The sequence below is a fragment of the Piliocolobus tephrosceles genome, chromosome 6, assembly GCF_002776525.5.
Source record: "Piliocolobus tephrosceles isolate RC106 chromosome 6, ASM277652v3, whole genome shotgun sequence".
NCBI lineage: Eukaryota > Metazoa > Chordata > Mammalia > Primates > Cercopithecidae > Piliocolobus > Piliocolobus tephrosceles.
In genome coordinates, this window is record NC_045439.1 from 57,207,183 (window position 1) to 57,220,837 (window position 13,655).

Genomic DNA, 13,655 nt, shown 5'->3' on the forward strand with positions numbered 1-13,655 from the left:
TGTAACTACTCTGTAAATCAAGTCTCCAACTAGGTAAAGTCTGAGGTTGGCTTTGTTTTTTAAAGAGCAGATTATAATAGTAGTTTTGTCTAGAAAAGTGATTTAAACGGCCTCTTCGTTAAGCCAAACATGTGATTTGGAGTAGCGGGGGTGCTGCCAAGCGCGTCGGGAAAGGCGGGGCCCCACATTCGGCCCCGCCCAGGTAACGCTTTGTTAACTCACGCGCGCTGCGGCGTCAACTCAGCCGCGGGGAGGGGGCGGAGCCGCAGGGCGGGGCAGCGCGCGTTGATGTGACTTGCCTGCGCGCGCCGCTTTCTGTTGGCGGCCGTGATGGCGGCTACGCCGGATTCCTCGCTGGAGGACCCACTGCGGAGCTTTGTGCGCGTTTTGGAGAAGCGGGATGGTACGGTGCTGCGACTACAGCAGTATGGCTCCGGCGGCGTGGGTTGCGTTGTTTGGGACGCTGCCATTGTCCTTTCTAAATACCTGGAAACGCCCGAGTTTTCTGGCGACGGGGCCCACGCGCTGAGCCGGCGGTCGGTGCTGGAGCTGGGTTCGGGTACCGGGGCCGTGGGGCTCATGGCCGCTACCCTCGGGTAAGAGCTGGCTGGCAGGAGGGATGTGGGGGCACCTTCTTGCTGGGGAAATCCGGATTACAGGTTTTCACCCCTGTGCCTACACCTCAGTCGACGTTATTTTATAGGGCTGATGTTGTAGTCACCGATCTTGAGGAATTGCAAGACTTGCTGAAGATGAATATTAATATGAACAAGCATCTTGTCACTGGTTCTGTTCAAGCCAAGGTACTGAAATGGTTTGTATGGCCTTTCAGCTTGTTTTAAGATATCGATTTGTAGTTTGTTTTAAATTGCGTTTCATTGAAAGGATGGAAGGGGACTTTCCGGTTCTTTATAAAACAAGAGTATTTTGAATTATTAAAACAACAATTGAAATATTTGTTTGACATTTTTAAGGGGGGAAGAAATAGAAGGCTTTCCTTCTCCACCCGACTATATACTGATGGCCGACTGCATATACTATGAAGAGGTAAGTATTCAGTGAGTGAAATATCTTCATTTAGAAGATGAACCATATTTCATGAATTCTGAAGCACACGTTTCTTCACATTTTAACATGTGAAGGGATGTTGCCTTATAGTTGATGCAGTAAAGAAAAGATAAAAGTCACCACGGACCATTTGTATATATGCTCATCATTAACATACCGGCCTGGTGAAGCATGTTGAGAAAAGTGTTGCATGCATTTTACTAGCGGCTTCTGTAAAAATTTTAAAGGATTTTGTCAATTGGATGTTATGAAAAGCCAAAATCATCTCTTTTTCCCTTGGTTGTTCCCATGGAACATGTTAACCATGACATTGAGAATTAAGTTGTAAATAATTCGTTGTTCTTTGCTTTAAATATCAGTTTGGGCCGGTCGCGGTGGTTCACCCCCTAATCCCAGCACTTGGGAGGCCAAGGCGGGTGGGTCACCTGAGGTCGGAAGTTCTAGACCAGCCTGGCCAAAATGGCAAAACCCCGTCTCTACTAAAAATACAAAATTAGCCTGGCGTGGTGGTGCATGCGTGTAATCCCAGCTATTTGGGAGGCTGAGGCAAGAGAATCGCTTGAACCCGGGAGGCGGAGGTTGCAGTGAGCTGAGATCGCACCATTGCATTCCAGCCTGGGCAACAAAAGCGAAACTCCGTCTCAAAAAAAAAAAAAAAAAAAAGTGCATCAGTTTGTATAGTGTTGTGGGCATCAGTTATTTTAAAAATAATTAGCATTGAACCAAGTTAGGGTCAGATTTCACTTTTGTAGGGTAAATAGTTGATTATTTAAATCTCAAATTAAATTACATAAAATTAAACTCTTGAGTAAAGTTGATTACATTTGTTTTTCCTTGAGAACTCCAAAATGCAGTTGTCTGAATCCTTTTTCTGGAAACTGAAATCAGCACATGGTTTAGTTAAGAGGAGCTAACCTAATCGTTAGTTACAGAGGGGTTTTTGTTTGTTTTAAGATAGGGGTCTTACTCTGTCACACATGTTGTAATGCGGTGGAGTGATCATAGCTCACTGTAACCTCGAGCCCCTGAGACTCAAGTAATCCTCCCATTCAGCCTCCTCAATAGCTAGGACCATAGATGTGCACCAGCATGCTGGCTAATTTTTCAACTTTTTGTAGGGTGTGTGTGGAGGTGGGGTGTCTCTCGCTGTATTCTCCAGGCTGGTCTTGAACTCCTGGTTTCAAGCGATCTTTCATCTCTGCCTTCCAAAGTGTTGATATTAGAGGTGTGAGCCACCACACCTGCCTAGAGCTTTAATTACATGTACTTTGTTGGATTGATTCAAAGATGGATAAATTGTAGGGGAGCTATAAATATCCCTCTACCTCCTCAACCCACTGTTAGAGTAGAAAAAATTTTTAAATCATAAACAAAAAGTATATTCTTTTTTAAATAGTCTTTGGAGCCATTGCTGAAAACTCTAAAAGATATCAGTGGATTTGAAACTTGTATTATATGTTGTTATGAACAACGAACAATGGGAAAAAATCCAGAAATTGAGAAAAAATATTTTGAGGTAAGTATTAAGTGCTCTATTATCTTTGTAGTGATTTCCCTTCAGGGAGGCTGTATGTGACTCTTCAAGTATTTTATGGTAATTTTGGGTGGGGAAAACATTGTGTGAAGCTGAGAAAAGGATCTTCACAGCCCATGATTCTGCAGAGCTCCCCTTTTTCATCTTTTCCTTTATTTCATTTCTAATTAGTTGATCTATGGCTATAGAAGAATGTTAAATAATACTGGTGCCACTCCTTTTTAAGAACAGTATTCAGTGTTTATTCCACATGATGCTGCCTTTGGGGAACATGTTAATGATGTATTACCTTTGGAGAATACGTGATAGAAATGTGCAGGTGATAAGTTGGTTTTTTTTTTGTTTGTTTGTTTTTGTTTTTGTTTTGAGACAGGGTTTCACCCTATAGCCCATGCTGGAGTGCAGTGGCATAGTCAGGGCTCACTACATCCTCAACTTCCTGGGCTCAAGTGATCCTTCTGCCTCAGCCCCCACAAGTAACTGGGACAAAAGGCATGTATCACCACACCCGACTAACTTTTTGTATTTTTTTGTAGAGATGGGGTTTTCCCATGTTGCCAAGTGATAAGTTTTTACTTCTGTGTTTTTGTCTATGTATTTATGAAACCTCCAACCTAGATACCTATCTATTTTTAGGGTCTTTTTTTTTCTTTAACTTTTTGTTCTGAAGTAGTTAGAAAAGACTTACAGGAAGCTGCAAATATAGTATATAGGGTTTTATGTATCTGCAACCCTTCTTCCCCTAGTGATAACCCAAACCCTTTTTATGGACACAAATCTATCACATTGTGAGTAGATTTCTATCTACTGTCAGATTGTGAGTATGCTTTTGAGGGTACATCTATATAGGCCTGCAGTTTTGTCTGCTGAAAGGACTACTTTGGTTTAATGAGAGAGCAGGTATATGACTGCCTCAGGTAACATATACTAAATTTTTTTTTTGTTTTCATGTTTTTCTTGAATATGAAAAATGCTCATGTTTTGAAATGATGCATAATGAAAATTTCGTACTGGTAAACAGCTTTTACTGATAAAGCATATGTAAAATGCATACCTATTAGTCAAGTGCTGAGCTTAATTTTTCATGTGTATACACCCAAGTGACTATTACTAACATAAAGATAGAGGACATTTTCAGGATCTTGGAAGGTTTGCACACTGCCCTTTCCCAGGCAATACTCCTCAAAGGGTAACCCCTGGCCGGACGCGGTGGCTCATGTCTGTAATCCCAGCGCTTTGGGAGTCCGAGACGGGCGGATCACGAGGTCAGGAGTTCGAGACCAGCCTGGCCAATATGGTGAAGCCCTTTCTTTGCAAAAAATACAAAAATTAGCTAGGTGTGGTGTTGCACTCCTGTAATCCCAGCTACTCAGGAGGCTGAGGCAGGAGAATCGCTTGAACCCAGGGAGGCGGAGGTTGCAGTGAGCCAAGATTGCACCACTGCACTCCAGCCTGGGTGACAGAGTGAGACTGTCTCAAAAAAAAAAAAGATAACCACCATTCTGACTTCTGTCACCCACAGGTCAGTTCATATTACTGAATTTGAAGTATGTTTCTTAAATTTATAGCTCCTTCAGCTAGACTTTGACTTTGAAGAAATTCCTTTGGAAAAACATGATGAAGAGTATCGAAGTGAAGATATTCATATTATATACATCAGAAAGAAAAAGTCGGTAAATAACATTCTCAGTTCTTCATTCTCCAAGGAGGTTTCATCAGCTGGACACTATTTCAGGGCATATGTGTGGTATGGGCATTGATTTTGATGTGGAGAAACAGCTATAATGATTCACTGGACTCAGGCACTAACTTTAGTGTCAAGATAATTTAATCTATCTTGCCTTGGGTTTTTGCCCTAAAGCCAGGCTTTTTTTTTTCTTTTTCCTTTTTTTTTTTTTTTTGTATTTTTTAAGTAGACATGTTTCACTGTGTTGCCTAGTCTGGTGTCGAACTCCTGGGCTCAAGTGATCCGCCCACTTCGGCCTCCCAAAGTTCTGGGATTACAGGCATCAGCCGCCATATGTGGCCAGGCTTCTCTTTTAAAGGCCTTTTCCAGCTTTTCCATAGGTGTAATTTGTATAGCTCAATAATTGGGTATTACCTCAAACAAGTGATTAGCTATTTATAAGTTTCTTTTATCTCAGATTTTAAAATGCCAGCTCTTAGCTTTGTGAACTTTTCCTTATTAAAAATTTTTTACAGAAAATGAAATATAGCAAGGCAATGAGTCCATAAATGATCAATGTACTCAATTAAGTAGAATTTATGTATCTTCCCCCTTCTTGGTGCATGTTTTACCTGGTATAATAATCACATTTTATGCAGGTTGCCTCAGTGACACCTAGGGTTTGAACCTGTAGAAAGAGGGAAGAATTGTACTTCTTCCTTTTTTTTTTTGAAACAGGGTCTCACTCCGTCATCCAGGCTGGAGTACAGCGGCGCAATCTTGGCTTACTGCAACCTCTGCCTTGCAGGCTCAAGAAATGATCCTCCCACCTCAGCCTCCTGAGTACCTGGGACCATAGGCATGCACCACCATGCCCAGCTAATTTTTGTATTTTTTTTTGGTGGGGGGGGGGAGTTTCGCCATGTTGTCCAGGCTAGTCTTGCACTCCTGGACTCGAGTGACCTGCCCGCCTCGACCTCCCAAATTGTTGGGATTACAGGTCTGAGCCACTGCACCTGGCCCTTTCATCTATTTTTGTATTCCCAGCACCTTTGATATATGTAACTAGTGTAAGGCAGGGAGATGATTACTTTTATGAATTAAGGATGCTAGGTTCAATAAGCCCATACTTTTTTCTATCATCTTTGATTATGTTTGTGATAAAGTTTTCTGATTATATGAATTCTAGTCAAAACAAATAAAACTTAGTTTTAGGGAACAGAAGTAGGTGTTAGGACTAAATCTAAGTTAAAAGGCAGCAGTGGGATTATTCAGATTAACATTTATGTGGCACGGTGCCAAAGATACAAAAAAATTAAAACTTGTGCTTTAAGGGATCCAGTTTTAACTGAAGCTGTTGTGCAGTTTTAAAAGTAGAATTTTTTTGGAGGCATAAAGATTTTGTGTTTGCTGAATATAAAGGCTTTTTTTTTCTTTTGGCAAAAAAAAAAAAAACCACCTGTTTTTTAGTTGATGTAATTCACAAACCGTAAAATTCACGCTTTTAAGGTGTACAATTTGGTGGTTTTTAGTATATTCACATAGTTGTGTAAATCACCACTTTCTAATTTTAAACGATTTCGTCACCCCACAGAGAAGCCTCTTACCCATTAGCAGTCACTCCCTCTTACCTTTGTCCCCAGCTGCTGGCAACCACTAATCTCTCTATGGATTTGCCTATTCTGCACATCATATGTAACGAGTCACATACTATGTGGCCTCTTGTGCCTGTCTTCTTTCACTCAGCATGGTATTCTCAAGCCTCATCTACATTGTAGCACACATTAGCACTTAACTCCTTTTTGTGGCTGAATAATATTCCTTTATATGGCTATCCCACACCTTATCCATCCATTGATGAGATGAATAATGCTGCTATGAACATTCATCTACAAATTTTTGTGTGAACGTTTTCAGACCTCTTGAATATTTTAGAGGAATTGCAAGGTTATATGGGACCTCTGTTTAACTTTTTGAAGACTTGCAAACTGTATTCCAAATCTACCATACCATTATACATTCTCACCAGCAGTGTATGAGGGTTCCAGTTTTCTCCACATTTTTACCAACATTTGTTAATTATACCCATCTCAATGGATATGAGATAGTCCCTAAACTGTGGTTTTCATTTCTCTAATGACTAGTGATGTTGGGTATCTTTTCTGTATTTAGAAGACATGCTTGGCCCATTTTCAGATTGATTTGTCTTTCTGCTTTTGAGTTGTGAGAGTTCTTTATATATTCTGAATACTAGACACTTACAGATGCATGATTTGTGAATATTTTCTCCCATTCTGTGGGTTGTCTTTTCATTTCCTTGATAGTGTGTCTTTTATTTTTTTAATTTATTATTTTCTTATTTTTCTTTTGAGATAGTCTTGCACTGTCACCCAGTCTGGAGTGCAGTGGCATGATCTTGGCTCAGTGCAACCTCTGCCTCCCAGGTTCAAGTGATACTCCTGTGTGAGCCTCTCAAGTAGCTGGGACTACAGGCATGTTCCATGACGCCTGGCTAATTTTTTTGTGTTTTTAGTAGAGATTGGGTTTCACTATGTTGGCCAGGCTTGTGTCGAACTCCTGGCCTCAAGTGCTCTGCTGCCTCAGCCTCCCAAAGTGGTGGGATTACAGGTGTGAGCCATCACACCCGGCCTATGGTGTGTCTTTTGAAGCACAAGTATTTTAATTTTGATAATGTCCAATGCATCTGTACTTTCTTCAGTTGCTTGTTAGGTGTCAGCGAGGAACCATCTATAAACATGCGTGGTTGTTTACTTGAATTGCACGTAACCACTGTTAGGGATACTAGGCGTTATGAGGCATATTAGGCATTATTAAATACCCTGTAAATAGTTTGTGGTAAATCAATGTTTTAAGTTTCCTTTGTTTTCTTATAGAAATTTACATCGTGAAGCCTTTAGTCATTTTACCCAAGCCTCTAACAACCTGAGTAAACTAAAGATGTGAATACAGCATGGGAAGATTGTGTTCACAGATTTTTTTCTGGCACATCCTTTGAGAGCCGATGTATAAATGACGACCACAATAGGCTGCCTGCAATATGAAAAACGCCTGCTTACCTACCTGCCTGCCAGTGGCCCTGAATCTAGCTTAGGTTACTTAGTTCAGCATCAAGTTCTGCTTAAAAGAAATGTTGGGAATCAGTTATTCAAATAAAAATTGGTTTTGAGGCGAGGCTAAAATCTGCCAAAAACAGTGAACCAGCATGATTGACTTGATCTTTTACAGGAAACTAGAGATAAATTTCTGAAGAGAACTGTCTACTATTACATAATAATGTTTTAAATTCAAACTAGTAAATTTTAGTTTGTCTCCAAAGTTTAACAGGTTTTCATTTTGTACATAATTATACAATATTTATCATTTGTATTTTCCACTTCATTCTTTTAAAATATTGTTAATACTTAAATGTTCTTTTAATTTTAAGAAGAACTGAGATATTGTCTTGTATACTTATATTAGCCAAAGTTTTCTTTTCCTCCACCATACATATCTGTGTGATTTAATCAGTAAATTATATTGTAATGAGTTGCTAAGAAGACAAATCAGAAGATTGGAGGAACAAAAGATATCTTTACAGATTTTTCATGTGATAGTGGAGTGAGAATAGAAAGACCAGTTTCAGGCTTATGCACTTACGTGGCTCATGCACTTTTGTTTATGTATATGTTCCAGGAAAATCTGGCTTAAAAATACTGGTATTAACTTGTTTATATGAAACAGTGAAAGGTTTTTGAATAACTACAAATGTAGTTCTATATGTATATACCAAATGAATTTTTGTTCTGTGTCTCTCTGTTTTATGTTATGAAGCCATTTGCTCATATACAATAATCTGTCAAGGACTTTAATCATATTTGTTCCAAAGAGTAGTAACCGGATAGAATTTTGGTATTTACAGGCATTGGTGCTAGGTGGTACATTTTATGTCTTAAAATAAACATTGTTTTTGAGACCTTGTGACTTTGTGAATTTCAGAAATACCTTTGAAGAAAGTGAACATCTAAGCAGTTAACTGCTTTCCAGAAAGAACAAAAGCAGTCCTATTTAGAGACATTAAGGATACAAGTCAAGAAATCAGTTCATTCTTTTCAGGTTTATTTCAGTCTTAAAAGTTTCCATTGCTGATTTTTGGGGTTCCCCCCCCCAAAATACTTTGTTCATACTGCCCTTAGCATTTCATTAAGCAGTTTGCAAGGCAGTGTAATCTAAATGTATGGTGCTTTGTGAGGTACAGATAGTACTAGCTGTTATTAATGATGTCTTAGGACAAATGACCACTTTTTAGCTTGTTTTATAACACTATGAAATTTGTAAAAATAAGTTTGACCTTGACTACAGTAGTCCACCCAGGTTACTTAAATGTCTTTTCACCCTCCAATTTTTATGCCCTCCTGCTTTCTCTCTACTTTTTTTTTGAGACAGTGTTTTCTGTTGCCCAGGCTGGAGTGCAGTAGTGGCACAGTCTTGCTTACTGCAACCTTTTCCTCCCAGGCTCCGGTGATCCTCCTACCTCAACCTCCTTAGTAACTGGAAATACAGGTGTGCCACCACGCCTGGCTAGCTTTGTTGTATTTTTTGTAGAGCCAGGGTTTCACCATGTTGCTCAGGCTGGTCTCAAACTCCTGGACCCAAATGATCCACCCTCCTTAGCTCCCCAAAGTGCTGGGATTACTAGCCATGAGCCACTGTACCTGGCCCTCTTTTAATACACACTATCTGTGTGTCTTCAGCCTGAACTGCCCCCTTGATTTTACTTATATGAAAACCCAGCTCTTTTAGTTCAGAAAAATGAAACTTCACTCATTTCCTGGAGGAATCAACCTGAAGTCAGCCTCTATGCAACTTTGCCAAAATCACACTCTTGCTTGACTTCCTTCCCCTTCCTGTTCGGCTATTCCCATTCCTTATCTTGATAAATGTTTGCATACATTCCTCTCTGTTTGCTTGTGGAGAACTCACCTAAGTACTGACTGTAGAGGAAATTTGTAATTGAAAGTCAAATAGGCCCCGCACGGTGGCTTGCGCCTGTAATCCTAGTACTTTGGGAGGCCGAGCCAGGTTATATCCTGAGGTCAGGAGTTGGAGACCAGCCTGGCCAATATAGTGAAACTCTGTCTCTACTAAAAATACAAAAATTAGCCGGGCATGGTGGCGTGCACTGTAATCCCAGCTACTTCGGAGGCTGAGGCAGGAGAATCGCTTGAACCCCAGAATGGAGGCTGCAGTGAGCTGAGATGGAGCCACTGCACTCCAGCCTAGGTGACAGAAAGACTCCGTCTCAAAAAAAAAAAAAAAAAAAAAAAGCCAAATAGGATATCTTTCCTGTTCTGGAATAAAGCCAAAACTGAAGTCGTAAGGTGCCAATCCTCACATTCTAAGATCAGTGGTGGTTAGGCCCAGTGAATGCTACAGGGTTTAACTGAAGGCTGCCAGTTCAGAGAACATGCTCCATCACCAACCACTATTCCACAGACAGCTGGGGAGCCCTGGAAGAGGTCTCCTCTTGGAGGAGTCCATTGTTAGGGAATGTAATTTAGTCTTTTGGGCTTTCAAATGTGGAGAGGTAACAGATTGTACCTGCACTCACAAACCACAGGAGGAGGCTGGGTGAGGTGGCTCCTGCCTGTAATCCCAGCACTTTGGGAGGCCAAGGTAGGCAAATGACTTGAGCCAAGGAGCTTGAGACCAGGCTGGGCAACATAGCAAGACCCGGTTTCTACAAAACATACAAAAAATTACTTGGGTGTGGTGGTGTACACCTGTAGTCCCATCCATACTAGCGAGGCTGATGTGGGAGGTTCTGAGCCCAGGGAGGTTGAGACTGCAGTGAGCCATGATTGCACCACTGCACTCCAGCCTGGGTGACAATGAGACCCTATCTCGAAAAAAACAAAACCACAGGAGGAAGGCCTGAGGAAGTTACTAGAGATTCAAGATGCTTGCAAGTATGGGAGACCAGTATTTCTCTTACTGGTTGGCTTTGTGTTTACGCACCAGCAGCAGATTCCAAAGCACAGAGATAGAATTGGAGGAGTGATGTGGGAACTGTAAGGCTGAGGGGTATTGAAGATGCACCCTGCCAGCCTGAGAAATGATTCATGAGTTGAGGGTTAGAAGACTTCTGCAACATGAAGGAGGGGATGACGTGGTTTAAAAGGCAAGTGCAACAGATGAGGTGATGCCACCAGGTGGGCCTCAGCCAGGACATAGCTAATTCCCAAATCCCAAGGGACTGCCAATACCTTGGCCTCTGGGCGAGTGTGGCTTGCCTCTGCACAATGGAGCCGGTAAACCACTTATCAGAATGCAGTTATAGCCAATTAGGGAAAGGGTTGCAATCCCACAGTAAGGCAGTGTTTCTCAAACCAGGCTGCACGTGAAAAATTAAAAGCACACAAAACCCATGCTCAGGCCCTATCCCAGTCCAGTTCAATCAGAGGCATAGTATTTTTGTTAAGGGGTTCCAGATGGTCTTAATGTTTAGCCTTAAATTGAGAACCACTGCTACAAGGAACCCTCTTTTAGCATCTACTTCCCAAGGAGAAGAGAACAAAGAAAGAAGAAAGTATATAAAAAGCAAACCATCTGTGAATAGAGTGGGCCTATAGTACATACGGAAAAAAACCACTTTGAATCCAATGTGGAATCTTATATGAAATAGGAGGTTTTAAAATAAACAGAACTGAGCTTTGAAAACTGAAATAGACTATAAATATAATCTGAAAATTTAGAGAATCTGGCCAAGAAGGCAAAGGTGATGCTAATCAAGAAGGAAGGGGGATTTGACAGTTAAAAATTGTTGCAGGTCTAGTCTCCAATTACTTGAGTCTCTTCTGTACACCAGTTATAACTTGAAACCTCTCTGAGGTTGCATAGCTTTGCATTTGAATCTGCCACAGTTTACAACCAAGGATCCATGGATCATATGTTTGGTGAAGCTGGAAATGAAATTACTTCTTTGTTATTTGTTTTGTTTTGAAACAGACTCTGTCACCCAGGCTGGAGTGCAATGGTGCGATCTTGGCTCACTGCAACCTCCGCCTCCCGGGTTCAAGCGATTCTCCTGCCTCAGCCTCCGGAATAGCTGGGATTACAGGCACCTGCCACCACACCCAGCTAATTTTTGTACTTTTAGTAGAGATGGGGTTTCACCATGTAGGTCAAGCTGGTCTTGAGCTCCTGACCTCAAGCAATCAACCCGCCTCAGCCTCCCAAACTGTTGGGACTACGTGCGTGAGCCGCCGCACCCGGCCTAGGTTATTTTTAAGTAAGAACTACTAATCTAGAATGATAGTAGGAATTTTTTGTTTCGTTTTGTTGTTTTTGTTTTTTGAGACGGGGTCTCGCTCTGTTGCCCAGGCTGGAGTGCAGTGGTGCCATCTCTGCTGGCTGCAAGCTCCGCCTCCCGGGTTCACGCCATTCTCCTGCCTCAGCCTCCCGAGTAGCTGAGAACACAGGCGCCCGCTACCACGCCCGGCTAATTTTTTGTATTTTTAGTAGAGACGGGGTTTCATCGTGTTAGCCAGAAGGTCTCGATCTCGTGACCTTGTGATCCGCGCGCCTCGGCCTCCCAAAGTGCTGGGATTACAGTCGTGAGCCACCGCGCCCGGCAGGGAATTTTTTTTTACACAGCATATCTTTTAATTTTTTCTTACCTTTCTTGAAAATTTCCTTGTTAAATGATGTGAAATATGATATGTCAGATTATAGGTATTTTAAAGAGGAGTATGGGTTATAGAAACATCTGTTGTTCTAAAGGCTCCCTGTAGATGGCATTGCTTGACTTTGTCTTTAAATGTTTTATAGAAAGGAAGTTGTTAAAATAGAATCTACTTTGAAATGCAATCACACTTTAAAGGTGAACGAAATTAGATTAAAAAAATAAGCCTACCTTCTGAGTTACTTTCAGAAGATAACACAGGGTAAGTAAAACGAGTTTTTTTCTTGTAAAATTGTATTTGGTTTATCTTTCCGTTTCTGATATGCCTTTTGAGTATCATTCATAAAGCTACGTTATTACAATTCATAAAACATTTTCTCCACTATTGATATCTTCTGTGAAAAGAAGACAGGTATTTAAGAGGCTAAATTAATTCAAGTGATGTTCTGAAAATTAAATTCACCTTGAAAGTACCTTTTACATAATCAGGATTTTACATCTGAGACACTTAAAACTTCTCATTTTAATTAGTTTTTCAAAGCAGTTTTTTTTTTTTTTCCAGTAGAGTAAGTGGTATTCTTACTTCCAAAGGCTGAAGCTCTGTCTTTGGTTCCCACAGTCCTGTAGGCTGTGGGAAAACAGGCCAGGTATTTGACTTTTGCGTTTTATTTTTTCTCAGGAAACATCAGGATTTGAAAGAGTTTTGATTTATTGATAATAAACATTGTTAGAGGAGAATATTCACTTTTCATACCATAAAGACCTTCACTCTAATAGAAATACAGATAAAGAAAACTGTTGCAACAATATCTTACTGAAAATTAATGGAAAAGCTAAGTTTTTACTTTCCATAATATTGGGTAGGGAAGCAATAAATTCTCAAGGCATTTTTACCAGTTAAGTTTAAACCATTAGACATTTGGGGTTGTTCAAGACATTGAAGTTCTTATGTATTGGAGAAGTTCTGTGAATATCTAGTGAGCCCCCATCAACTGTGAGATACATTCTAAGTCATTGATTATTAATAACAAGATGCTATCATTTGCAAATGATAAACCTAAAATACGGTAGAGCAAATTATCTCCATGATAATATTTTGCTCACGTGCATTCTGAAACAGTGTCTGTTCTGCAAACAGCACAGAGGCTCTGAGACCAGATTATCTGGGTTTGAATCCCAGTGCTGCCACTTACTAGCTGTGTGACCTTGAAGTTACTTAAATTCTTTGTGCCTCAGTTTCCTCATATGCAAGGTAAAGATCATAATAGGTTGCTGTGGATATTAAATTAATCAAATACATGTAATGTACTTAGGTACCTGGCACATAGTAAGTGTTCAATAAATGTGACTGTAGTTGGGGTGGAATTACAGGTGAGGACTTAGAAAATATGCATAATGCAAGTCAATTTTATCTGTTGCAGTGTGAAATCTGGGTATATTTTTGAGAGTATAGGATGCATGTAAACATAGCTCCCCAGTCACGATGGGAATGGCAGCTGGGATGGGAGGAGGTTGAGAACATTGTTACACAGTATGTACCGTAATTTAAACAAACAATTTTAGAAAAATAAAGATACAGGGAAGAAAATTTTTGTTCGCTGTTCATTTTTACAGTTTGAAAACAACTGCCACGTGCATTCAAAGGCCAATAGGCACAGAGCAAATCCTCGTTTCTATTTATGGGAGCCTGGATTTGCTGGCTGAAG

General features: G+C 40.6%; 1 protein-coding gene across 3 annotated transcripts; it reads left to right on the forward strand.

The window, feature by feature from the left end:
• Window positions 1–129: 129 nt before the first annotated feature.
• Window positions 130–8,246, forward strand: VCPKMT (valosin containing protein lysine methyltransferase). Of its 3 annotated transcripts, XM_023222689.3 has the most exons (6): window positions 130–596; window positions 704–814; window positions 975–1,047; window positions 2,465–2,584; window positions 4,171–4,275; window positions 7,163–8,246. In XM_023222689.3, the coding sequence occupies exons 1-6, from the start codon at window positions 331–333 to the stop codon at window positions 7,175–7,177; spliced, it is 690 nt and encodes a 229-aa protein (XP_023078457.1). In that variant the 5' UTR covers window positions 130–330; the 3' UTR covers window positions 7,178–8,246. The 3 variants fall into 3 exon arrangements, with proteins under 3 accessions (XP_023078457.1, XP_023078458.1, XP_023078459.1); XM_023222690.3 differs by lacking the exon at window positions 4,171–4,275; XM_023222691.3 differs by lacking the exons at window positions 4,171–4,275; window positions 7,163–8,246 and adding an exon at window positions 2,976–3,029.
• The last annotated feature ends 5,409 nt before the right edge of the window (window positions 8,247–13,655 follow it).

Excerpts from the sequence above, each read along its gene's own strand:
- VCPKMT (XM_023222689.3), top strand. The coding sequence starts at position 331 with ATGGCGGCTACGCCGGATTCCTCGCTGGAGGACCCACTGCGGAGCTTT. Across the intron at positions 597-703 it reads CTCATGGCCGCTACCCTCGG|GGCTGATGTTGTAGTCACCG; the intron begins GTAAGAGCTGGC and ends GTTATTTTATAG. Across the intron at positions 1,048-2,464 it reads ACTGCATATACTATGAAGAG|TCTTTGGAGCCATTGCTGAA; the intron begins GTAAGTATTCAG and ends TTTTTTAAATAG.